General features: G+C 68.3%; 2 protein-coding genes across 3 annotated transcripts; one reads left to right on the top strand and one right to left on the bottom strand.

Annotated features, from left to right (window-relative positions):
- The first annotated feature begins 615 nt into the window (after positions 1-615).
- Positions 616-14,602, top strand: THRA (thyroid hormone receptor alpha). 2 transcript variants are annotated; one of them, XM_056512148.1, is made up of 10 exons: positions 616-747; positions 6,071-6,116; positions 7,081-7,317; positions 8,641-8,702; positions 10,377-10,477; positions 10,557-10,704; positions 11,017-11,222; positions 11,968-12,114; positions 12,211-12,469; positions 13,722-14,602. In XM_056512148.1, the coding sequence occupies exons 3-10, from the start codon at positions 7,265-7,267 to the stop codon at positions 13,970-13,972; spliced, it is 1,227 nt and encodes a 408-aa protein (XP_056368123.1). In that variant the 5' UTR covers positions 616-747; positions 6,071-6,116; positions 7,081-7,264; the 3' UTR covers positions 13,973-14,602. The 2 variants fall into 2 exon arrangements, with proteins under 2 accessions (XP_056368123.1, XP_056368124.1); XM_056512149.1 differs by having other exon boundaries at positions 6,068-6,116.
- Positions 14,603-14,705: 103 nt separating this feature from the next.
- On the bottom strand, positions 14,706-23,365 carry NR1D1 (nuclear receptor subfamily 1 group D member 1). Its single transcript, XM_056512147.1, has 8 exons — positions 23,248-23,365; positions 20,364-20,705; positions 20,185-20,273; positions 19,957-20,101; positions 18,874-19,337; positions 18,549-18,734; positions 17,572-17,782; positions 14,706-17,343 (listed from the first exon to the last, which is right to left on the bottom strand). The coding sequence occupies exons 1-8, from the start codon at positions 23,273-23,275 to the stop codon at positions 17,144-17,146; spliced, it is 1,665 nt and encodes a 554-aa protein (XP_056368122.1). The 5' UTR covers positions 23,276-23,365; the 3' UTR covers positions 14,706-17,143.
- Between the last annotated feature and the right edge of the window lie 367 nt (positions 23,366-23,732).

Here is a 23,732-nt window from a genome sequence, read left to right as displayed (position 1 = left end):
CCTCGTGGACACCAGGTTGTCACTGTCACAGCATCCACGTCGGTGCTGTTCCCAGTCCCTGCGGGAACCATCGCCACCCTGCCACGGGCATCCCCCTGGGCCTCCAGCCCCCCTTTCGGTACAGCCCCTCACGCTGTGGTCGCCATCCCCCGTCCCCGTTGTCACTGTCACGACATCCCCGTGAGCACCGTTCCAAGTTCCTGTGGGCACCCCACCATGGGCACCATCCCGGGGACCCTGTGGGCACCGTCCCCAGCTCCCTGTGGGTGCCATCCCCAACCCCCGTGGGCACCTCCCCTCGCCCCCCCTGCGCACAGCCCCCCACCCTGTGCTCACCACCCCCCGTCCTCGTTGTCGCTGTCACATCCCCGTGAGCACAGCTCCCATCACGCACCCAGCCACGGCCACCGTCCCCACCCCGTGATCCCCGCGTCCCGCGCCCCCCATCCCGGGGTCACCCTCCCACGGTACGCCCGGACCCCGCTGCTCCCCCGTGGGTCCCCACGCGGGGCCGGGCGCGGCGGGTGCAGGGAGCGGCTGCGGCCGGCGGAGGGGGCTGCGGCCGCGGCGGAGCGGAGCGGGCGGGCGGCGGGGCCGGGGGAGGGAGGAGCCAGCGCCGTTCGTCCGCCGCCGCCGCCGCCGCCGCCGCTGCGCCCCGCTCCGCTCCGCTCCGCGCCCCGCACCGCCGCTCCGAGCCCCGCTCCGCGCCCCGCACCGCCGCTCCGCGCCCGCCGCCGTCGCCACCAGGTACGGCCCGAGCGGCCCCGCCGGCCCGAGCGGCCCCGCCGCCCCCCGGTTGTTTACCGCCGCCCCCCCGGGCCCCCCCGGCTGAGCACGGGCGCAGTTCGGTGCGTGGAATGGGGGGGTAAGGAGCGATCGGGTCGGGAGGCTCGGGACCCGCCGAAGGCTCGGGGGCCGCGAACCGCGAGGAAAAAACACGGGGAAAGATTTTTTTCTTGGAAAATCCGGGCGTTTGGCGTGGGGCGGGGGGGCCGCGTTCCCCCGTGGGGGCGGGGGGGGGGGCACCGCGCCCCCCACTCCCACCGCACCCACCACTGCTGCATGCGGGGCACGGCGCTGCCCCCCGCCCGCCACGCCACGCCACGGGGGCAGCCCCCCCCGGCCGTGGCCCCCCGGCCCCGCGGCCCCCCCGTGGCCGTGGCGTGGCGGCGTGGCGGGGTCCGGGCCGCGGCGTGGCTCTGCGGTGATGGGCGCGGGGCCGCGCCGTGGGCAGGTCGCGGGGCCGGGCCGTGGGCAGGCCGTGGCCCTGTCGCGGCTGGGGGGGGTGGAACCGTGGACGGCCGGGCCGTGACGGCGCCGTGGGGTGTCCGTGAGGGTTTTAGGGGCCCTTGTGTCCGCTCCCCCGCACCCACCCCGCAGGGCGGCAGGAATGCTGCGATTTTTTTTTTATTTTTTAAATTTTAAAATATTTTTTTAATTTTTTTTTTTTTTTTTTTTTTTTTTTTTTTTTTTTGCGCCGAGAGCAGAGCGCGGGGTGGGGGGGGGGGCGGTTCGGCCGCTCCCGGTTAGGGCGGGGGCAGCGGGGGGGCGTCCCCGGTGCAGCGGGGCGGGGGGGGGGACCTCGAGCCCCGCACCACAGGCTTCGCCCTGAGCGGGGCGCGGGGCGTGGCGGGGGCTCCCCTCTGCACGGCGCCCCGCGGTCCCGCGGGGTGTCCCCCACCCCAGCCCCGGGAGGGGCGGATCCTGCCCCCGGTCCGGTGTCGCTTCGGGGTTAGGGATGCGATCTCAACCGGACTCTGGCGCGTCCCCACTGTGAGATGCAGGGAAACTGAGGCAAGGGCGGGCGGGCACCACGGCCAAGGTCACCCCGGGACCGCGACCTTCAGCCGTGACCCCCCCGCCGAGGGCTGCCACCGGCACCGACACCGGGAGCCGCACCGGGAGGCCGGGCTGCAACTCACCCCGCCTGACCCCCGACGGCACCGGGGACCCCCGCGGCTCCGATGGAGCGCTAGGGGGGCTGGGGCCGCCGTGGGGCGCGAGCAAACCCCGGTGGAACCGGTTTGGGGGGCTCCCCTGCCCGGGGGTCTTGGCGCAGGGTGGGGGCGCGGCGCGTCCCCCCCTCCCCACGGCAGTGCCGTGCGGGTGCGTGTGCCCCCCACAATGGTGCGGGCCCCGCGGGCCGGCCGAGCGGGATCCTCGCGTGGGGGTTCTCCCCGGCACCCCTTACCCGTGACCTTCGCGGGGCCGCGGCGTGGTCGCCCCGCGCACGGGTTCGCGGATGGGGGAGCGCGGGCCGTACACGCCCGGTGTCCCGCACCCTGCGGAGCAGGGACGGGGGGGCTGCGGACGCACCCCCAGACCCCTCCTGACGGGCGGCGGCTGCAGGAAGTGGGACCCCCTCCCCTGCTCTGCTCCTCGCCCCGCGAGCGCATTCCCGGGGCAGCAGAGACCGAAACAGCGGCAGGGCCGCCCCGGGGGTCCCATCCCACGGACCCCCGGCCCCGCCGGACCCCGCGCAGCCGCCGGTGCGTGGGGGCGGGGCCGGACGCCTGGGTCCCCCTCCGAACCGGGGGGGAAGAGGAGGAGGAGAAGGGGGGATGCGGTGTAGGCGAAGGCGGGCGCGGGCTGCGCTCCCAGGGCCCCGCTCAGGCTGGATGCGGGCGGGGGGCGCAGCGGGGTCGAGCCCCCAGGGGCGGTGCCGTTCGGGATGTCCCCTGCGCTGCAGACCCTCGGACGGGGTCGGGTGACTGCAGGAACACTGCGAGGACTGTCCCTGTCCCTCGCGTCCTCTTTTCAGGGGGGACGGGTTCCCACGGGCGGTCCCGGTGCTGTGTCCCGGTGCCCGTTCCCATGTCCCGGTGCGTGTCCCTGTGTCCCCTTGTCAGTGCCTACGCTGGGCACCTCGTGGCGGCCGCCTTCCCCCTTCCAGCAGGGGCCCCGGGGAGGGGACCCAGGAGCCTCCCCCCCGCCCCGTCCCCGTGCACGTGAACCGGAGCCCCCGATTTAGAAACGTCCCATGCCGTGCCAAGGGCTGAGAATAGCTCCCGGCGTCCCGGCACACCTCCTGGGGCCAGGGGCACCCCGCGGGGCTCGGGGCCCGCAGCCACCCCAAAGAGCTGAGGCTGGGCACACTCAGCACACACCAGGTGCTCGGGGGTCCCTGTTGGGTGACCTTCGTGGCCTGGACAAGCAGTGACATAGGGATGAGGCACATCCTGTGTGCTGGTACATGGGACACGGTGCTGGGGATATGGGAGTGTGGTTCTTCCTCTGCCAGGCAGCTCTGGTGGGATGGGAAACTGAGTTGGGATGGGGAGAAGGAGGCACAGCTGAGTGTTCAGACATTGTAGGAAGGAGTGGCTGGTGTGGCCTTGGTTGGGTGTAGTGTTATTGGGAATCCTGTGGGGGTTTTGGGTGCTGTGGGGCCAGGGCAGGTCATGGTGCAGGTCCCCACTGTGATGATGCAGGACCCGTCAAACACAGGACCCGTTGGAGGCTCAAGGCCACAACATTGGGTGTCCAGTCAGTGTTGGGACAGGTCACCAGCCTTGCAGCCGCCAGCTGTCATACGAGTGGTGGCTTCTCTGAACCGTGAGCCACAGCAAGGACACAAACCTGGGCTCAGCCATCCTGTGCCACAGCACAGCCCACACCCCACATGTGTGGGGAGGGGGCACCATGCAGGGCTCTGGGTGGGCTGCCCTGATGTCAGGCCCGTGGCATCCCCCTTGCTCGGGCTGCCCAGCTGCTGCACATGCCTGGGATTCCTGCAGCGTCCCAGCACGGCACAGCACGGCACAGCGCACTGTCCCCACTGCCACACGTGCCCACGGCACTGGGCACTGTGGCACTGGGCAAGGTGTGCTGGGCACTGGCACAGGTGTGTGATGAGCGAACAGCACCAGACGCAGACACGCGTGTGGCACTTGGCACAGCCTCACACACGGGCATCGGCGCGTGCCGGGTGCTGCCAGCCGTGGCACGGCAGGTGCCCTGTGCCTGGCCGCACTCCCGCAGCATGGTCCTGCCAGCCGGTGCAGCCACGCTTCTCCAGGCAGCAGCAGATCTGTACCAGCCTCGTGCCCACCGTGGTGCTGCCCCAGTGCCCGTTGTGACACTGCCCCAGTGCCCACCAGGATGCTGCCCTGGTGCCCACCTTGATGCCACGGTACCCGCGGTGACACTGCCCCGGTGCCCGCATGGCCGCTGGCCGCGGGTCTGCCCTGCCCCCCGCCCGTGCTAATCACACTAATTGGCACCGTGGCTAAAGCGCTTAGGCCCTCACCTCCCTGACCCGGCTGGCAGCTGCGCTGGGGGGGTGCTGGGACCCCCGGAGCCCATCTGTGCTGGGGGGCAGGGACGTGGCAGTGGCCCCGTGGGGCGGCCCCGGTATCCGGGACCCACGTCTGGCTGCATGGAGGCGGTCAATGCCTTTGTGGAGGGGCGTCCCATTGTCTGGGGTCCCCATTCCGGGGTCCCCGGGGTGGGGTCTATGGGGAGCGGGGTGCTGGTTGCCCCTGCTGGGGCGAGGTGGCTCCCGCTGTCGGCCCAGCCCCGGACTTTGCCCCCGGGTTGTTTTCAGCTGCCTGCAACCACCCGACTCAGCAGAAACGCTCCCCTGGGCGTGGGGCTGGGCTGGGGGGGAGCCGGGGGGGCTCCCGCTGGCTGCCACCCCGCTCCCACCCAGCACCCACCCAGCACCTGGTGCTGCAGGTGGGACGCGCAGGTTTGGGTGCCGGCGGCGCAGGGTGGGCTGAGACCTGACTGCGCTCATCACACGTGTCCCGCTGGAGGAGGAGGAGGAAGAGGAGGAGGAGGAGGAGAAGAGCCGCCTCCCGTGTCTGTCTGTCTGTCTGTCTGGGCCGCCCTAGCGCGCCCGGGATTCCTCGAGTGACGGTTCCTGGAGCGGCACCGCAGGCTCCGCAGGGTGATCCCAGGGTGCCGCTGATGCCGGGGGTGCCAGGGCCCTGCTGGGGTCCCGCTGGGGTGGCGAACCCCGACCTAACGCCGCCGCCCCCCGGCTTTAACCCTGAGCCTCTCCCGTTTGTGGCTGCACCCAACAGGCCACCTCAATGGGGAAACTGAGGCGGGGTGGCCGAGCCCACCCACCGCACACTGGCGTTGGGGACACGCCGTATTCCACCCCACAGTGGTTTCACCGATGCACCCCGAGCCCCACACATGCACCGAGCGTGTCGGGGCTCCGCCGGCGCGCGGGGTCCCGGGGGAGAGGGGCGGGGGGCGGCGGGGGGGCCGGTGCCCGGCGGGGGCCGCGCAGCTCTGGATCCCTGCCAGTGCCTATACTTGGAAGTTCTCCGCGCGCCGTTCCCATATGGAACAAACATTTGCTGCAGCCCCTAGCTCTATAGGTACCGCCAGCCCCAAAGCCGGCCTGAGGCTGCGGCGAGGGGCGCCCAGGCCCCATGAGCCCCCCGAGGCGAGGAGTGTACCCCGGCATGGTGGGGTGCGGTGCGGTGCCTCAGTTTCCCTGAAGAGGCTGGTGCAGGTGACGCCCCCTCCTCAGGCGTTCTGGGGGACCCCCGTGCGGCGCGGGGTGCTTTGTGCACCCATGGGTGCAGCATCCCTCGCCCCCCGCCCTTCGCTGGTCGGGGGTATCCTCGTTTGGGGGGCAGCAAGGGGGGGGCCAGCCGGAGCGCCCCTTAGCGTGGGGGTGTCGGGGGGCGGGATGGGGGGGGGGGCCTCCAGCCCCGTCCGCCGCGTTTTAAATCCGCCGGAGGAATTTCTGTGGCGGCCAAGACAAACGTGACCTACTTTCTGCTGTCCCCGCGCGGAGCGGAGGAGCCCGGGGCTGGGCACCGCGCCCGCCGCCGCCCCCCCGCCCCCCGGCGCGGGCTGCGGGCCCCCCGCGCCCCTCACACCCCTCCGCGCCGGGAGGGTCACCGGGGGGTCACGGGGGGGCTTTGAGCAGGGCCCCCCATCCTGTCGTGATGGGGATGTGGAACGGGGTGGGCACGAGGAGCCGGGGGTGCCACCGCTGTCGTGCTTTAGTGTCCCCGTCGCGGGGTGCTGGACGGGGGGGGGTCGGGGGGTGCCCCCCGGTGCTGCCCGTGCCCTGAACCCCCACAACGTGTCTTTGCCACAGCAGAGCTCGCAAAGGAGGGATCGCCTGGACCCCCGGTGCCTCCCACCCCGTAAGTCGCCACCTACCCCATAAGTCACCCCTCACCCCAAGGTCGCCCCCCTCACCAAGTCTGCCCCAGATTTGGGGGTTCAGCTGTGCAATGAACACGTCAGGGCTCAGCCTGGCTCCCGAGTGCAGCATCCGAGGGGGTTCCCTGGGTGGTGAGGGGCTGCCCTCTGCACCCCTCCCCAACGGGCTCCCCCCACCTCTTGGGGGCCCCCCCAGCCCTGCCCCAAGGGCGGGGGGAGCTCCCTGTGCTGTGCTGCATGCTCACAGCCCTGGGCATGTTCTCACACAGCCTTGCACCTCCGGGTGTGCTTTTGCACACCCACCCACACTGTGCACACTCACACAGCCTTGCACACCTCTGCACACGCCTGTGCACACACCTCTGCACACGCCTGTGCACACACCTGTGAATGCTCTTGCACAGCCCTGCACACACTCTTACATGCCTTCTATGCTGCCACAGCCCTGCACACCTGTGCATGCTCTCACACACACCTGTACACGTTCTTGCACAGCCGTGCACACACTCTCACGTGCCCTGCACACCCGTGCATGCTCTCCCACAGCGTGGCACACCCGTACACACACTTGCACGCCTGTGCATATTCCCGTACATCTCTGCACGCTCTTCCACAACCGTGCCCGCTCTTCCAGTCCGTTAATGCTCTCTCAGCTTGCACACCTGTGCATTTCACCCCGCTGTGCCCTCTGGCCCAGCCCCGCTGCTGTCGCACACACCCTGCACGTCGCTCCCTCCTTGTGTTCTCGCACGTCCCTCATGCCCTTGCCCAGCCCTGGGCGCCCTTGCACGCTCCGCACGTTCTTGCACACTCACACCCAGCCCTCCCCGGTAGCCACAGCTCCCCCATGGGTCCACACCCCTCCCTGGGGGTCCCCTCTGTGTCCCGCACGGCTGGTCCTCTTTCCCCGTTCCGGAGGTCCGTGCTGACGCCGCTGTCCCGCAGGGTCCGGCCCGGGATGCTGCGCGGTGCTGAGCACTGAGGGGCACCATGGGGTGCGCGGCGTAGCCCCCCGCCGTGGCCCCGCCGCCGCCGTGGTCGCCCCGCCGTGGCCCCCCCGCCGTGGCCCCCGCGTGGCGCCGGAGCCCCCTCGGTCGGTGCTGAGCGCTCCTTGATGGAATTGCGGTGAATGGAACAGAAGCCCAGCACCCTGGACCCGCTGTCGGAGCCAGAGGACACCCGGTGAGCCCCCAGCCCAGCACGGGGACACTGTGGCACTGCGCTTGGCGTGTCCCTGCGCATCCCCGCGTGGCCTGCACCTGGCTGTGCCCTCCGTGTCCGAGCGTTGTGTGTGTCCCCAAGTGTCCCCATACCTGCTGCACCCCAGTGCCCACTGTGTCCCTTGTATCCCCGTGCCTGGTGTGTCCCTGTGCCTGCTGTGTCGCTGGTGTCCTCGTGCTCAGGGTGTCGCCATGCAACCCTGCATGGTCATGTATGTGGCCGTGCCCTGGGTGTTCCCTGTGTCCCCGTGTGTCCCTGCGTGGTCATGTATGTGTCCGTGCCCCGTGTGTCCTGGGTGTCCCTTGTGTCCCCACCGCTGCACCCCTGTGCCCACCGCGTCCCCCTCCACCCCATGTGTCCGCATGCATGTTCCAAACATGAGTGTCCCCATGTCCTTTGAATCCCCGTACCCCAGATGTCCCCTGTACCCCACATGTCCCCAAGTGTCCCTGTGCCCTGATGTCCTGGGTATCCCCACACGTGCCCATGTCCTGGGTGTCCCCCTGCACTCCACATGTCACCAGGTGCGTCCATGCCCAGGTGTCCCTGTGTCCCACGCCCACATGTCCCCATGGTGTCCCCCCCCACCCCACTCGTGCCTCTCCCAGCCGCCCCTCCCCGCGGGGGCCCCTCTTTCCCCCCTTCATCGGGCTATTTCGGGGTTGCCCGGGGGTCACCTTGGGCTGGAGCCCCCCTGGGAGGGGTGTGGGGTCCCCGGGGGGCTCCCCCGCCCCCCCCGCAGGTGCCGCTCCCCGCGGCCTCGGGCCCCCCCCCCCGCGGGGACGGGCGCGCGCGCGGACCCCCGCCGCCCGCCATTGGCTGAGCCCCCGATGACGTCACTTCCCCGCTCAGCCAAAAGGACATTTTGTCTTTGACTGTGAATGAGCCCCTCCCCCACCCGCCCCTCCCCCACCCTTCCCCCCGCCCCACCCCCACCCCCCACCCTTTCCCTTCCCCTCCCCCACCCGCCACCCTTTCCCTTCCCCTCCTTCCCCCCCCCCAGTTCGGTCCCAGCCCCCCCGGGGCGGTGCCGTGTCCCGGGGGGGGGTCCCGGGAGGGGCGTTCTGGGTGGGGGGGATCCCCAGGCCCCTCTCCTCCCCCCGCCCCCGCACCCCAGGACCGGACCCCACCTGTGACATCGCCGCGTTGGGACCCCCGGGCGGGAGCTGCCCACTTCCCAGCAGAGAAGTGGGTCCGAGGGGGATTTTGGGGGGCTGTTGGGAATTTGGGGGGGCAGCGGGAATCCGTGGGCACCGTCCCAGCCTGTCCCCCCCACTCCCGCAGGTGGCTGGATGGGAAGCGCAAAAGAAAGAGCAGCCAATGTTTGGTGAAGAGCAGCATGTCAGGTACGGGGACCCGCGGCACCCGCTGAACCCCCCGGGCACCCCAAGGCCCTGCTGGGCCCCCCCGGAGCACCCCGTGCTCGCCGGGCTCTGCAAGTCTCCCTGGTGGCCACTCTGGGGGTCCCGAGTCCTTGCCAGGATCCCCTGAGCACCCCATGTGTCACCTGGGTCCCCCAAATTCTATGGACACGCCTTGTCGCCCTTGGGCACCCCAGCATTCCTACGTCTATGAACCCCAGAGTCCCACGGACACCCCTTGTCCCCTGTGTGCACCCCAGGAGCTCCACGTCGTTGCCAGCGTCCCACGGACACCCCGGTGTGTCACCCCGAGGTCCCCATGTCTCCAGGCACCCCAAAATCCCGCGCATACCCCACTCCCATGTGCCCCCCGCACCCCAACCCCTGCAGGGTCTCCCGGGGTCCCAGTCCCCCCCGTCCCCGCCGGCGCCCCGTGGCTCGGGGCGGTGCTGTCGGGCGGGGTGGGCGATAAGGGGGGCCCCGCGGGCGCTGCCCCCCGCCCTGCCCCATTCCCCGGCGGGGAGCGGCCGGCGCCGGCGGGACCGGGAGCGGGGGGGCCCGGGGGGAACCCGGGCGTCCAGCTCCGCCCGTCCCCTGCGCCAGCCCCGCTCCCTGAGGGAGGGGACACCCGGGGACCCCCATAGCCGGCACCTGCAGAGGGCTCCAGGGGTCCCCACGCCTGGGTTTGGGGGATCCCGGGTGCGTGTGGGGGTGCTGGGGACACCCCCCGAATTACGGGTGCTCTATATGGGGGATCCAGGATCCAGCCCTCTCCTCACCTCTCCACCCCTCGGGGATTTTCAATTCCAGCCCACCCAAAATACGAGGGTGGGCCGCTGGGGGAGACGTCGGGGGCCACCCCCGTGCATCGTGGATGATCCGTGCCTCAGTTTCCCTGAGCCGGTGGTGGTGGGGAGGGTGGGGGGCTCTGCAGGGGGGCTGGTCCCGGGCTGCCAGGCAGGGGGACCCCGGACAATGGCGGGGACAGTGGGTCTTTGTGTGCCAGGGGGACGGGGACCCCCCCGCTGCCGCTCCCCAGCCGGATAATGGGATAATGGGGGCTTTATTGGTGCGGGGGGCTCGGGCACCCCCCACACACCCCCAGCGTTAACCCTTCCCGTGCCGGGGCAGGGGTGGTGGTGGGGGAGACAGTGGTGGGTGCAGACTGAGGGGAAACTGAGGCACAGAGAGAGGAGGGCATGCTGGGCATCCCTGGCATGGGGTGTAAGGGGGGTCCCTGGTGCTGCAGGTGCCAAGGGTCTCTGATGTGGGGTGTGCAGGGTTTCTGGGGGGGGTCCCTGATACAGGATGTGCAGAGAGGTCCCTGACCCAGGGTTTCTGGGGGGGTCCCTGATACAGGACGTGCAGAGAGGTCCCTGACTCAGGGTTTCTGGGGGGTCCCTGATACGGGGTATGTGGGAGGGTCACTGGTACAGGGTGCTCCTGGAGTCCCTGACTTGTAGTTCCTTGGGGTTACCCTGTCATGGTAACTGACTTGGGGTGCCCTGGGGACCCCTGACATGGAAATTTCTGTCGTGGGGTGCTCTGGGGGGGTCTCTGTAATGGGAATCCCTGTCATGGAGCACCCCAGGAGTCCCTGCTTTGGTGGGCCTCTGCCCCGGGGTGCCCTGGGGGTCTCTGACTCGAGGGTCTCCACAGGGTACATCCCTAGTTACCTGGACAAAGATGAACAGTGTGTGGTGTGTGGGGACAAGGCCACCGGCTACCACTACCGCTGCATCACCTGCGAGGGCTGCAAGGTGAGCTGGGGCAGGGGGGCCTGGGGGGCTTAGGGGGGCTCAGCAGGGCTCACTCTGTCACCCCCTGCGCCCTCCCCAGGGATTTTTCCGTCGGACCATCCAGAAGAACCTGCACCCCACCTACTCCTGCAAATACGATGGGTGCTGCGTCATCGACAAGATCACCCGCAACCAGTGCCAGCTCTGCCGCTTCAAGAAGTGCATCTCCGTGGGCATGGCCATGGACTGTGAGTTGGGGGGCACGGGGGGGCAGGTTGGGGGTTCTGGCACTGTGGGGCACGTTGGGGTACCCAGATCAGCTGCAGGACCAGGCTGGGGTGCAGCAGTGGGGTGGGATGCAGGAATGTGGGCTTCTGGCTGATGAGGGGGGGTCCCAGATGATAGTGGGGGGGCTTTTGGGAGGTGGGTTGGGGTCCTGGTGCTATGGCACGAGTTGGGGTGCCCGGAGCAGCCACAGGAGGAGGCTGGGGGTCACTGTGAGGTGCAGCCATGGGGTGCATGGTTGGGGGGATCCGGGCTGATGCCGGGGGTCCCGGCAGTGGTGCTGGATGACTCCAAGCGGGTAGCCAAGAGGAAACTGATCGAGGAGAACCGGGAGCGGCGGCGGAAGGAGGAGATGATCAAGTCCCTGCAGCATCGCCCCAACCCCAGCGCCGAGGAGTGGGAGCTCATCCACGTTGTGACAGAAGCCCACCGCAGCACCAATGCCCAGGGCAGCCACTGGAAGCAGAAGCGGAAATTCCTGGTGAGGGGATGCAGTGGAGGGTCTCTGTCACCACCTCAGCCCCCCCACCCTGCCCTCAGCCCCAGCTGGGATCTGCTGAGCGCTCGCACACTCAGCACACACATGGTGGCAGTGCCAGGGTTTGGGATGTCACAGGTGTCCTTGGGCAGTCGAGGGGGGTTGGGACATCGCTCAGTGTCCTTGAGCAAATCACCCCCGAAGGGTTCAGGGGTGAGCAGTGACCGAAGGGGACAGCTGTGCCCGCGGATGGCCCTGGCCCTGCCACTGGCCCTGTCGCTGTCCCTGTCATGCAGCTCCCTCTCCTGGCTGCTGCACCAGCCCTGCCGCGACTGCTCCCGGTGACATGGGGGCCCCAGGGTGGGGCAGGGTCACATCACGGCTCCCCGGGGGTCCCAGAGAGGGGGAACAGGGTCACACCACACCCCCAACACCACTGCCCACTGTGGGGGTCCCAGACAGGGGGGACACGGTCACTCTCACCCCTTAACACCACTGTCCACTGTGGGTGTCCCAAGGTGGGACATGGTCTCACCACTCTTCCAACCCCACTGCCCACCGTGGGGGTCCCAGAGGGTGACAGTCACACTGCACCCCAAACCCCACTGTCCACCACACCCCAATGCCCCGTCAGCCGTGGGGGTGCCAGGGGTGACACGGTCACACTGTACGCCCCAATGCCACCATGGTGGTCCCAGGGGGCACAGGGTGACATCACACCTCCCCAACACCACCATGTCCCCCACAGCCTGAGGACATCGGCCAGTCCCCCATGGCCTCCATGCCCGACGGGGACAAAGTCGACCTGGAGGCATTCAGCGAGTTTACAAAAATCATCACCCCGGCCATCACCCGCGTGGTCGACTTTGCCAAAAAACTGCCCATGTTTTCAGAGGTAACAGCAGCCTGGGGACTTTGGGAGGTCTGGGGTTGTCTGCCCAGTGTCTGATCACACCAAACCCCCCAAAACTTCCCCCATGTGCCCCCCCAGCTGCCTTGCGAGGACCAGATCATCCTGCTGAAGGGGTGCTGCATGGAGATCATGTCGCTGCGGGCGGCCGTGCGCTACGACCCCGAGAGCGAGACGCTGACGCTGAGCGGGGAGATGGCGGTGAAACGGGAGCAGCTCAAGAACGGCGGCCTCGGCGTCGTCTCCGATGCCATCTTCGACCTGGGCAAGTCCCTCTCTGCCTTCAACCTGGACGACACCGAGGTGGCCCTGCTCCAGGCTGTGCTGCTCATGTCCTCAGGTAGTGGGTGATGGGTGGGATGGGGTGGACGCCCCAGTGCCCAGGGAATTGGAGGGTGTGGTGGGTGGGCACCCCAATGCTCAGAGTTCTCACTGTCCTGGGGAGGTGTTGGGTGGGCACCCCAATGCTCAGAGTTCTCACTGTCCTGGGGAGGTGTTGGGTGGGCACCCCAGTGCTCAGAGTTCTCACTGTCCTGGGGAGGTGTTGGGTGGGCACCCTGATGCTCAGAGTTCTCACTGTCCTGGGGAGGTATTGGGTGGGCACCCCAATGCTCAGAGTTCTCACTGTCCTGGGGAGGTGTTGGGTGGGCACCCTGATGCTCAGAGTTCTCACTGTCCTGGGGAGGTGTTGAGTGGGCACCCTGATGCCAGAGGTCCCCAGCAGCTTCAGGGGGAGTTGGGTGGGCACCCCCATGCCCAGAGGCTGTCCATGGGGATTGTTATGTTGGCACCCCATTGCCCACCACCCCCAGCATTTGGAGGTGCATTGAGTGGGCACTCCAAAGCCCAGAGCCCTCACTGTCCTGGGGGTGTGTTGGGTGGGCACCCCGATGCCAGAGTCCCCATCATTTGGAGGTGCATTGGGTGGGTAATCCTAAGCCCAGAGCCCTCACTGTCCCGGGGTGTGTAGGGTGGGCACTCTGACACCAGAGCCCCCCAACATCTTCAGGCTATGTTGGCTGGGAAACCATGCCCCCCTGGATTTGGGGTGGATTAGGGTGGGCACCCCAATTCCCAGAGCTTCAGGCAGCTGTGCCAGGCTGGGAGGGGTTCCAGGAGCATGAGGTGGGCACCCCAGTTCCTGGTACCAAGGAGCACAGGCTGAGGATCATGGTCCCCTGGGGACCCCTGCCAGACTGATGTGGGTCTGTAGGGTGGGCACCCCAACACACAGGGGGACACTCAGCCCTGTGGGAGGGAGAATCCCTGCAGATGCTGGACTGGGAGAGGGACTCTTCCATGGGCAGAGAATGCCAGCACAACAAGGAGAGGTTTAAACTAAAAAAGGGAGATTATGATGGGATATTGGGAAGAGGCTCCTCTCTCTGAGAGTGGTGAGGCCCTGGCACTGATTGCCCAGAGAAGCTGTGGCTGCCCCATCCTTGGAAATGTCCAAGGCCAGGATGCGTGGGGCTTAAAGCAACCTGGGGTAGGGTTAACACGTCCCTGCCCATGGCAGGGGTGGGACTGGGTTTCCTTGCCACACAAACCATTCTGTGTTTGCCCTGATGGTGATTCCCTGCTTCCTGCAGACCGGACGGGGCTGATCTGCGTGGAGAAGATCGAGAAGTGCCAGGAGACGTATCTGCTGGCCTTTGAGCACTACATCAACTACCGCAAACACAACATTCCCCACTTCTGGCCCAAGCTGCTGATGAAGGTGACGGATCTGCGGATGATCGGCGCCTGCCACGCCAGCCGCTTCCTGCACATGAAGGTGGAGTGTCCCACCGAGCTCTTCCCCCCCCTCTTCCTCGAGGTCTTCGAGGACCAGGAGGTGTAGGGCTGACACCCCCCACCCTGTGCCCCCACAACCCCATTCTGGCCCCCCCTCAAATCTTTCTCGTCCCCCTGTAAGGACAAGGGGATGCTGCGCCCAGGGTGGGGGTCCTGCTGTGCCCCCCAACAGCCACCCCCACCCCCACCCCGCCCCAGGACTTGACGAATTTTGTTTGTTTGCACAGGGAAGGGCCCCGACGGTCGAGCGTTCCCTTTATTGTCCTTCTCTTCGTAGATTATTATTTTTTAAGCATTTATTTCCCTCCCTGAGAGGCTAAAATATTAAACTAACTGCACTTTGGAAGGAGGAGGAGGAGGAGGAGGAGGAGGAAGAGCAGGGAGGAGAGGAGGGGGCTCTGGGCTGCACAGGGAGAGGCTGCCTCGGCTGGGGGGCCGTGGCCATATGCACTTTTGGCCGGGCAGCAATTTGGGGGGCTGGGGTGGGGGCCAGGACCCCCCCCCCATAGCAGGGCAGGGGCTGGGACCCCCATCCCCCATAGTGGGGTGAGGGCCAGGAGCCCCCCATAGCAAAGTGGGGGTCAGGACCCCCCTCCCCCCCCCACAGCAGGGTGGGGGCACAGGGGGGGCACAGCAGTGGTGAGGGGGACCCAGCCCATCGGGGTGCAGGGCTGGAGGACCCCCCCCAGCCCACTGGGTCTGCCCCGGCTGGGGTGACCACCCTGTGTCCCTCCCTTATCCCCAAATTTGGGGCCAGATTTGGGGTTTTGGGGGTTCTCTTGTCTTTTTTTTGAGCTGAGAGGAGACAATTTTGTGCCAAGCGCCGTGGATGGTGGGCGCTGCAGGACACTGGGGGGGGGCCACTCCCCCCCAAACCCCCCCCAACTTTTCCGTTGTCCTTTTTTTTTTGTTGTTTTTCCCCTCGTCCTCGTGGGTTTTGTCGTGTCCGTCAGGAGTTGCAAAGGCCCTGGAGGCGCCGGCGGGGGGGCAGTGGGTGCCCCCCCGGGATCCCCCACTGCACTACTGCCCCATCCCCCTGGCACCAGCACTTTGGGGGGGCTGCACCCCCCAACCGCCCCCCAGTGCTGCCGGGGGGGCCGGGCTGAGGCGGGGGCCGGCAGGGGGAGTCCCATAGGGGGCTTGGGGGGGGGGAGCACAGCTGCGAGGGGGCACCCGGGAATGGTTTTATCACCTTTTTACCCCCCCCCCCCACATTTAGGTTTGTGAATTTTTTCTTACCTCAGGCGGAGGCCGAGGGGGGGTGCGGGCCGGGGGGGGGCCGGCGAGGCAGGCCGGACCCACCTAAGCTAATATATATATATATATATATAAATATATATAAAATATATAATTTTTGTAATTAAAAAAAAAAAATCTTTTTACGGGTCGTTTAAAAGCAGAAAATCCCAACACCAGACACGTCCCCCCACAGGCACAGGGGGCCGGGCTGGGCTCCCCCCACACCCAAGACTCCCCCAACCATGGGGGTCATTTCGGGGTGGGGGGGCCCCGCCAGACCCCCTGCAGCTGGGTTGGGGGGCACAGCGGGGCTGTGGCACCCCAGGGTGCCGTGGGTGGGGGGCGCCTGCCCCCCATCCCCAAATACCAGCGCCGGATTTGACCTTGGTGCAAAATGTCTTAAACCCCCACCCGGGTGCCCGGCTCGGGGGTCCCGGCTCGGGGGTCCCGGCTCGGGGGTCCCGGCAGCACCGGCCGCGGGCGGTGCAATAGGAGCCGAACACTAACGCCCGCACATGGGGGGCGCAGGGTTTGGGGGTTCGCCCCCCACCCCTGGCAGCACCGGTCCCAACACGTGCCTTCGGGCCACGGGCGGGGCTGCGGCACCCGGGTGATGCCCCCCGCGCCCGGTGCTGTTGTGGCCGTGCCGGTGCCGTGGCCGTGCCATGTCGGTGCCGTGACCGTGCCGGTGCTGTGCCAGCGCCGTGGCCGTGCCATGTCGGTGCCGGTGCGAGGCGGCACGTTGGTGCAATGCCGGTGCCACGGCCACGCGCGTTGGTGCCGTGGCCGTGCCGTGTCAGTGCCATGGCATCTCCTGTTGGTGCAATGACGGCGCGGAGGAGCCGTGCCGGTGCCGGTGCCGGTGCCGTGGCCGTGCCATGTCGTTGCGGTGCCGGTGCCGGTGCCGGTGCCGTGGCCCCGCGCTGCCCGCGTGTTCCCGCGCACAGCCCGTGTGACGCCGCGCGCTCCTGTCGCGACACGGCAGCGCTGTCGCGGGACGTGTCTTAATCAGCCCCCGTGATTCCCCCAGAGCGGCCACACGGGGCCCTGGGGCAGCTTGTCCCGGGGTGGGGGGGCTCAGCCCGGCACCCCCCACCCGCTGCCCCCCCCCGCACGCCCCCACCCACACCCTGTACTCCCCCCGCGCCCCCCCCGGGCCGTCCCCGCGTCTCCGTCTCGCGTCGCCATCGCACGTCCAGCATCCAGCGTCGGTCCCGGGGGGCCACACCGGTGCCCCCCACCCCTGCGCCACCTCCCCCGGGCCACCCCCCGCCCCGCGTCCCCCGTCCCCGCGCCCCCCGTGTCCCCCCCCAAGCACATACCTCATGGCTCCCGGAGCTGCCCCTGCCCGTGGGCGTCGAGCCCGGCCGGCAGCTGGCCCAGCACAGCCCCGGCACGGCCCGGCTCGGCTCGGCGCGCCCCACGCGGGGTCCCCCCACTATGCAGGGTGCCGGGGGGGCCGCGGCCGGCGTCGCTGAATGTAGGGGCGCGGGCCGGGGGGGGGGCCGCGGAGCCCCCGTGACAATCACAGTCTGTGACGTGCGATTTTAAACCCTTTTGTGTTTTGGTCAGGATTTTAAAGAAAGATATTTTTATGGTAATTGTTGCTGGTCTATTTTACTATATATTTATGTAATAAATATATGATGAAAAAAAAACCAACCAACCAAACCCCCTCCCCCCTCAGACCCACCCCCCCCAGCGCGGCTGGATCCAGCCTCTGTGTCCCACCCCCGGCCGCCAGAACGGGGGTGTTGGGGCGAGGGGACCCCCCCGGCGCTGCCAGCGGAGCCGTGGGGGCGGTGCCCGATTTGGGGTGGGGGGGTCCCAGCATCCTGGCGCCCACCTTGGGGTGAATCCCTGCGAGTCCGACGGGCGCCACGGGGTCGGTGCTGCCCCGGGGCGGGGGAAGGGGGAAGTCTGTGTGTCCCCCCGCTGTGGTGTATGTACAGGGGTGCGCGGGGGGGCCCGGGGGGCACTACTGGGCATCGATGCGGAAGGAGAGCAGCTTCTCGGAGTGGAGGTTGTTGAGGGTGCGCAGGTCCGGCAGCTTCAGCAGCAGTTTGGTGAAGCGCGAGGTCTCAGCCGGGCGTGTCTTCAGCACGAGGGCCCGCAGGGCCCGCAGCAGCGTCTCCTGCAGCTGCTCCACTGATGCCGTGTCCTCCATACCCGAGCGGTCTGGGGAGGACAGGGGGTCAGGAGCAGGGGAGGAGACACCCCAGTTCCACCCCAAAACCCCCCGATACCACCTTAGCATCACCCTGATCCCAGCACTGAACCCTGGGATGTTCCCTCAATGCCACCCTTGTCACCCCACTCCCTTCCCTGAATGCACCTGACACCCCACTAAGCCCCTGATCCCAGCCCCAAACCCCTCAATCTCCCCCCAAACCCTCCTTTGCCCACCTGCTGAGACGAGGACCACGGCGGTGAAGAGCCCCAGCTCCTCGTCACTGAGCTCGAGGGCGCTGAGCTTCTCGCTGAAGTCGAACATGGCCCCCAGCAGGTCTCCCATGCCCATGGCCCAGAGCTCCTCCAGCCCGTACCGCGTGCGGCTCATGAACGTCACCGTCTGCTCCTTCACGTCGAACAGCGACGCAAAGCGAACCATCAGCACCTGTGGGCGGGGGGCAGGATATGGGACGGGGCACCGGGCAGAGCCACAGGCACTGTGCTTCGTGCCAGGGACATCAGTGTCCATGCCACAGCTCCCAAATGTGGGCCATTGCCGTGCCATGGGGCACCAGGCAATGCCAGGGGCATTGTGCCATGCCATGGGCTCCATGATCCATATTGTGGCTACCAAATGTGGGTAGCATGCCATGGGTACTGTGCTGTGTCAGGGGCACTGTGTTTCATGCCACCAAATGTGGGGCATTACAATGTCATGGGACACTGGGCAGTGGCACGAGGCTTTGTGTCAGTCCGTGATTCCCAAATGTGGGGTACCCGTGCCATGCCAGGGGCATCGTGTTCCATTGCACAGTTCCCAAAATGTGGCACTGCAGTGCCATGGGGTACTGTATAATGCCAGGAGCACTGTGCTGCATACCACAACTCCTATTTGTGAAGCACTGCAGTGCTGCAGGGCTCCATGCCAGTCCACAGGGCACTGTGCCATGACAGGGACACGGTGCTCTGTGCCACAGATCCCAAATGTGGGGCACTGCAGTGCTGTGAGGCACCAGGCAATGCCATGGCCACCGTGGCTCCCAAATGTGGGGCACTGCAATGCCACAGGACTCCTGCCATGTTCTGGGCCACTCTTCCCATGCTCTGGGGCTCCATGCCAGTCCATGGAGCACCGTGCAATGCCATGGGGCACCCTGTCACTCTATGGGGCACCACAGCGTCCATCGAGTCCTTGTCATTCCGGGACGTACCTCAAAGGTGCCAGCCTTGAGCAGGGTGACCTGGTCGTGCTGGGAGAGCGCCTGGAAGCCGGGAATGTGCTTGGCGAACTCCACGACCTCGCGGACGGCGGGGGTGAAGCTGAGGGAGAAATCCTCCCAGATCTCCTGCACGGAGCGCCCGCTGCGGCCGGGCACGTGGCTGTTCATGGGGCACGCCTGCGGGTGACCAGGGGTCAGCGGGCTCTGCGGGGCTCCCCGGGCTCTGCCGCCACGGGGAGGGGGCCACCGACAAGGGGATTAACGTGATTAGCGGCTAAAAATAGCCGGGGGCGATCGGGAGCCCCCGGGCGCTCACCGGCAGGACGTCCTTGGGGCTGCGGGGCCAGGGGCACCCCCGCGGGGCCGGGGGCTCGGGGTAGGCGGCGGGGCACAGCCGGGGCTCGGGGGGGCCGGGGGCCCAGGCGGGGGGCGCGTCCCAGCGCAGAAGACCGCTGTCGCAGGTGGGAGGGGGTCCCAGCTTGTCGTGCGCGTAGATGAAGATCTCCTTGTGGGCCTTGGCCACCTGCGCGATGACATCCTCGGTGGCCCCGCCGGGGCTGGGCGAGCGGGGCGGCGTCAGCTGCTGGGGGAACTGGGAGAAGCAGGCGGGGGGGGCGAGCGGCGGGGGGCCGGGGGGCGGAGCGCGACCCCCGCCCGCAGCGGGACCCTCGCCGGGCCCCGGCATCGGCGGTGGGGCGCTGGCCATGCCGCCCATGGCGCTCTGCATCTCCGCCAGCATCCGCTGCTTCTCCCGCTTGGGGATGCGCCCGAAGCGCACGGCTGAGGGGGGACAGCGGTGTTAGGGGGACATCAGTGGCAGCAGGCACGGTGATGCCCCCTCCCCACCCTCCAGATCTGCACCATGAGGCTGACGGGAGCAGAGTTGCATCCCTGGGCTTGGAGGGGACACACAGCCCTGAGCACGGGGGGGATCCATCCCGGGAGGGGACATGGACATGCAGCCTTAAAAATGGGAAGAGCCGGTTCTGGAGGGGTCATAGAGCTCTGAACATAGGAGGAGGCATCCCGGGAGGGGATGTAGAGACCTGAGCAGGGGAGGGATGCATCCAAGGAATGGATGTTGGGGAACCCTGTGTGGGAGGGGATACACAGCCCTGGCCATGGGTGACCCATCCCGGAAGGTGACATGTAGCTCTGTGCACGAGACACCCAGTCTTGGAAGGGACATGCAGCCCCACATATGAGGGGGTCTCAGGAAGAGGGGACAGATCCCATGGGACAGGCACAGCTCCGTGCACAGGCAGGGGGAGCCGGCTCCAGAGGGGACGTACAGCCCTGGAGACATCCCGGGAAGGGACCCAGCCGATTGGGCACGGGGAATCCCACCCCCAGAGGGAATCCCCGGCTCCGGACGTCACGAGGGTCCCTCCGAGCTCACCATCACGGGACATGCCGACCAGCAGGCACTTCTTGAAGCGGCACTGCTGGCAGCGGTTGCGATTGATGCGGACGATAGAGCAGTTCTCGTTCTTGAGGCACTTCTTATACTGGATGTTCTGCTGGATGCTGCGGCGGAAGAAGCCCTGCAGGGCGAACGGGGGAATCACCGGGGGTCCCCGCAGTGTGAGGGGGGCACCGTGCCCCATCCCCAGCCCCATCCCAGTACCTTGCAGCCCTCGCACGCGTGGACGCCGTAGTGGAAGCCGGAGGCGACATCCCCGCAGACCTTGCAGAGCAGCACCATCCCGTTGAGCTCTGCGGGGGGACAGGGGGGTCATTGGGGTCCAGGGGTGCGTGCCGCGGGGTGGGGAGACCACCCGCCACCCCCCCGCGAGCCCCACTCACTCGTGACGGTGCTGCCGGCTTTGCTCGGCGAGCTGCGGCGCCGCTCGTCCGCGGGGACCGGCTGCACCCCGGGGAAATTCACCGAGGAGCTGTACGAGGAAGAGGAGGTGGAGGAGGAGGAGGAGGATGAGGAGGAAGGGGAGCCGTCTTCATGGGGGGCCAGCGTGGCTCCGCCATAGGCGCGGGAATCCTGGAGGGAGCCGGTGGGCGACGGTGGGAAGTACGTGGGGAAGGGCTGCGAGCCCGACTGGGAGCTGCTGTTGGAGCTGTCGCTGCAGAGGGACACGGGGCTGGTGCGGGTGGGAGAGGCGCCGCTGGAGCCCACGTAGCTGATCACCCCACCTGCAGAGAGAAGGAGCCACTCATGCACCGAGCTGTGCCGGGCTCAGCTTCCCCCGACTCATGGAGGTGGGAACCTCCGGAGGTGGGTGGGATGCCAAGGGAAGCACCCCGAATCCATCGGCAATCAGGATCCACGGGCATCCCGCGGAGCCACACATGCACTGAGCTGTGCCAGGCTCAGCCTCTCCCGGTTGAGGAGGGGGAAACCCCTCGGAGGGGGGACCGCAGCCCCGGGTGGGGTGGGATCCATAGGGAAGCATCCCGGTGGGCCATTTATGTACTGAGCTATAGCAGGCTCAGCCCCGCAGCGCGGGGGAGGGGGCGGGGGAAGCCCCCCAGAGGGGAACCGCAGCCCCACGCGGGGTGGGGTCTCCAGGGAAGCACCCCGGATGCATCCCGGATCCATGGATATCCCGCTGCGCCGCACGTGTGCCGCCCACCCTGAGTCAGGCACCGCACCCACCGGCCGCCACGGGCCACGGCCCCACGTGGGACGGGGACAGCCGGGTTTATCCGGGTGCGTGCCGGCTGGGGACACGGGCAGGGCACCCCGGAATTGCCTGCAGCAGGAATGTGGGCTGGGAACCCTCTGGAGAGGTGAAATCAGGAGGTCACAGGAGTTACTCCTGTAGTTCCTGGCTCCGTGCCTGCAAGCACAGCCGGGCTCCCGCCCCACAGCTGCCGGGACAGTCCCACGGCGCAGCCCCCCATGACACAGCCCCCCACGGCAGTGGGGTGCTCCCAGTGCAGCCCCCCATGGCACCGGGATGCTCCCAGCGCAGCCCCCATAACTGGGGGGATACACCCCCACTGCAGGACTGAGGAGCTGTGTGAGGACCCTCAAAAGTGGGGAACAGCATGGGGGGGAAAACACGCGTGGCCCCTGGCTGAAGTCAGCGTCGTTGTCACCCCACTCACGGGGCAGGGACAGCAGCACCGGGACACGACTCCGGGCTGGGACACGTGGATGGTGATGTCGGGGACACACGGGATCACCACGGCCATGTGTCTCCCGCCGCACACGGTGCCGCTGGCACAGATGCCACGCGCCAGAGCCAGCTTGTCACCATCCCCCCGCACTGAACCACCTCCAAAGGGGGTCACTGAATCGGGGACACTGGGTCCCACCTCCAAGGCAGCTGATGCTGGGGAGACCCCGCTGCTAGGACACCAAAATAATGGGGGGATCCCCGCACCCCAAAGCCTCGGGACACCCATTTTACAGTTCGGGGTGCGAGGATTCCCCCTAACGGCTTGCCCCAGAGCGAGGGAAACTTTCTTGACCCCAAAACAGAGGGAACCCCCCCAAACAGCCTCCCCGCAGCCCTCCCCCGAGCTCAGGCGGCCTCACGCCGCCGCCCCACGTGCTCCAGCCGCACGTGGCCCCCCTAGACCCCGCCCCTTCACGCGTTACCACGCCCACCTCCCTCTCATTGGCCAAACCCCGCCCCGCCCCTTCTCGTTGCCCCGGAGACTGGGCTGCCCCCCCCAATGAACGGCGGCGTCCCCAGTTCCGCGCGTGACGTCATCACTGATGTCATGTGCCGACCAATGGGAGGGGGTGGGGCGGGGCTGCGGGGAAAACAAACTCCGCACGTGGCAGCAGCGGGGAGGGGGACACGTGCGGGGGGGGGACACGGGGGAGGGGGGGGCACCGCCTCCGGTCCCCCCTCCGTCCCTCCCGGTGCGCAGGGAGCCCCGACACGCGCGGCACCGCCTCGGCCGTCCACGGGCTGCCCGCTCCCCGTGGCCCCGGTGCCGCCGATAGGAGCACCCCGGTACCGCCGCGGTTCCCTCCGGTCACCCTGACCGGTCCCGCCGCCCGGGACACACCGATCCCTGTGCGCTACCCTGCAGTACCGGTTTCTGGGACACCGCGGTCCCGCTGCCCCGAACCCACTTCTCTTCTCTCCGGTTCCGCTGCCCAGGAGACAACAATCCCGGTTTTCACCCTTCCTACCCCTGCGTCCACCACTCTCCGGCATTAGTGAATCCTCAGTCCCGGTCTCCGGGACACCCGGGTCCCGCCGCTCTCCCCTCGGGTCGCACTGCCCGGGACACCCTGAAACACTGATCTCTGTTCTCAACCTTCCTACCCCCGCGTCCAGCACGCCCTGGTGTTCGGGACTCCCCAGTCCGGTCTCCATCCCTTCTGCCCCGACCGCCGGAGCGCCCCGGTGCCGGTGATCACGTCGCCTCGATGCGCAAGACGCCCGGTACCGGCGCGCAGCCCTCCCTACCCTCCTCCCGGGGACACCCCGGCCCCGTTGTCCGAGCCTTACCCCGCTCTGCAGGACCCCTCGGTCCCGGTAGGACGGAGCCCCGTTCCGGGACGTGGCCCCGGTGCGCATCCTGCCCGGTCGGGCGTGCGGGACCCCTCGGTCCCGGTGTCCGGACCCCTCCAACTCGCGGTCTCAGCGCGCAGCCCCTCGCCGCGGTCCCGGAGCGCTGCCCCCCGATCTGCTCCGGTCCTGGGGACCGCTGCCGGTGCCGGTGCCCGCACGGTGGTCCCGGGGGTGGGGGGCTCCGGCGGGGCACTGACCTGTGCTGCCGGCCTCGGGGGCCGCCATCCTGTCCCGGCCCCGTGAGCCTCCCAGAGCGGAGCCGCGCCGAGCCGTGCCGCGCCGCCGCCCGGTGCGGGCTGTTGTGCGCCCGCCGCCCGCCCCGCCGCCCCCCGCACCGGCCGCGGCTGCGCACTGGGCCGCACGCGGCGCCGCCGCCTCCCCCATGTGATTCCCGGGGACAGCCTCGTGCCCCAGTGACACACTTTCCGCCGGCGGCCCCGGCCCCGCGCCGCCGCCGGGGAGCCCGGGCTCGGCGGGGACCCCCGCACCGGGACCGCCTGACGGACCGCGGAGACCGGTACCCGCACTGGTCCCCGCACCGGGAACACGGGGTGCCTCTTCACGGAACACTGCGCTGTCCCTGCGCTGGGAACCCCTCCCGCAGCACTGTCCCCTGCACTGCGGACACTTGGGTGCAGCACTTGACACATCTGTCGCCTGGCACGACACTATCCCCCGCACT

This window comes from Oenanthe melanoleuca, chromosome 27 (genome assembly GCF_029582105.1).
Source record: "Oenanthe melanoleuca isolate GR-GAL-2019-014 chromosome 27, OMel1.0, whole genome shotgun sequence".
Classification (NCBI taxonomy): Eukaryota; Metazoa; Chordata; class Aves; order Passeriformes; family Muscicapidae; genus Oenanthe; species Oenanthe melanoleuca.
This window is presented reverse-complemented; position numbering and strand designations above follow the sequence as displayed.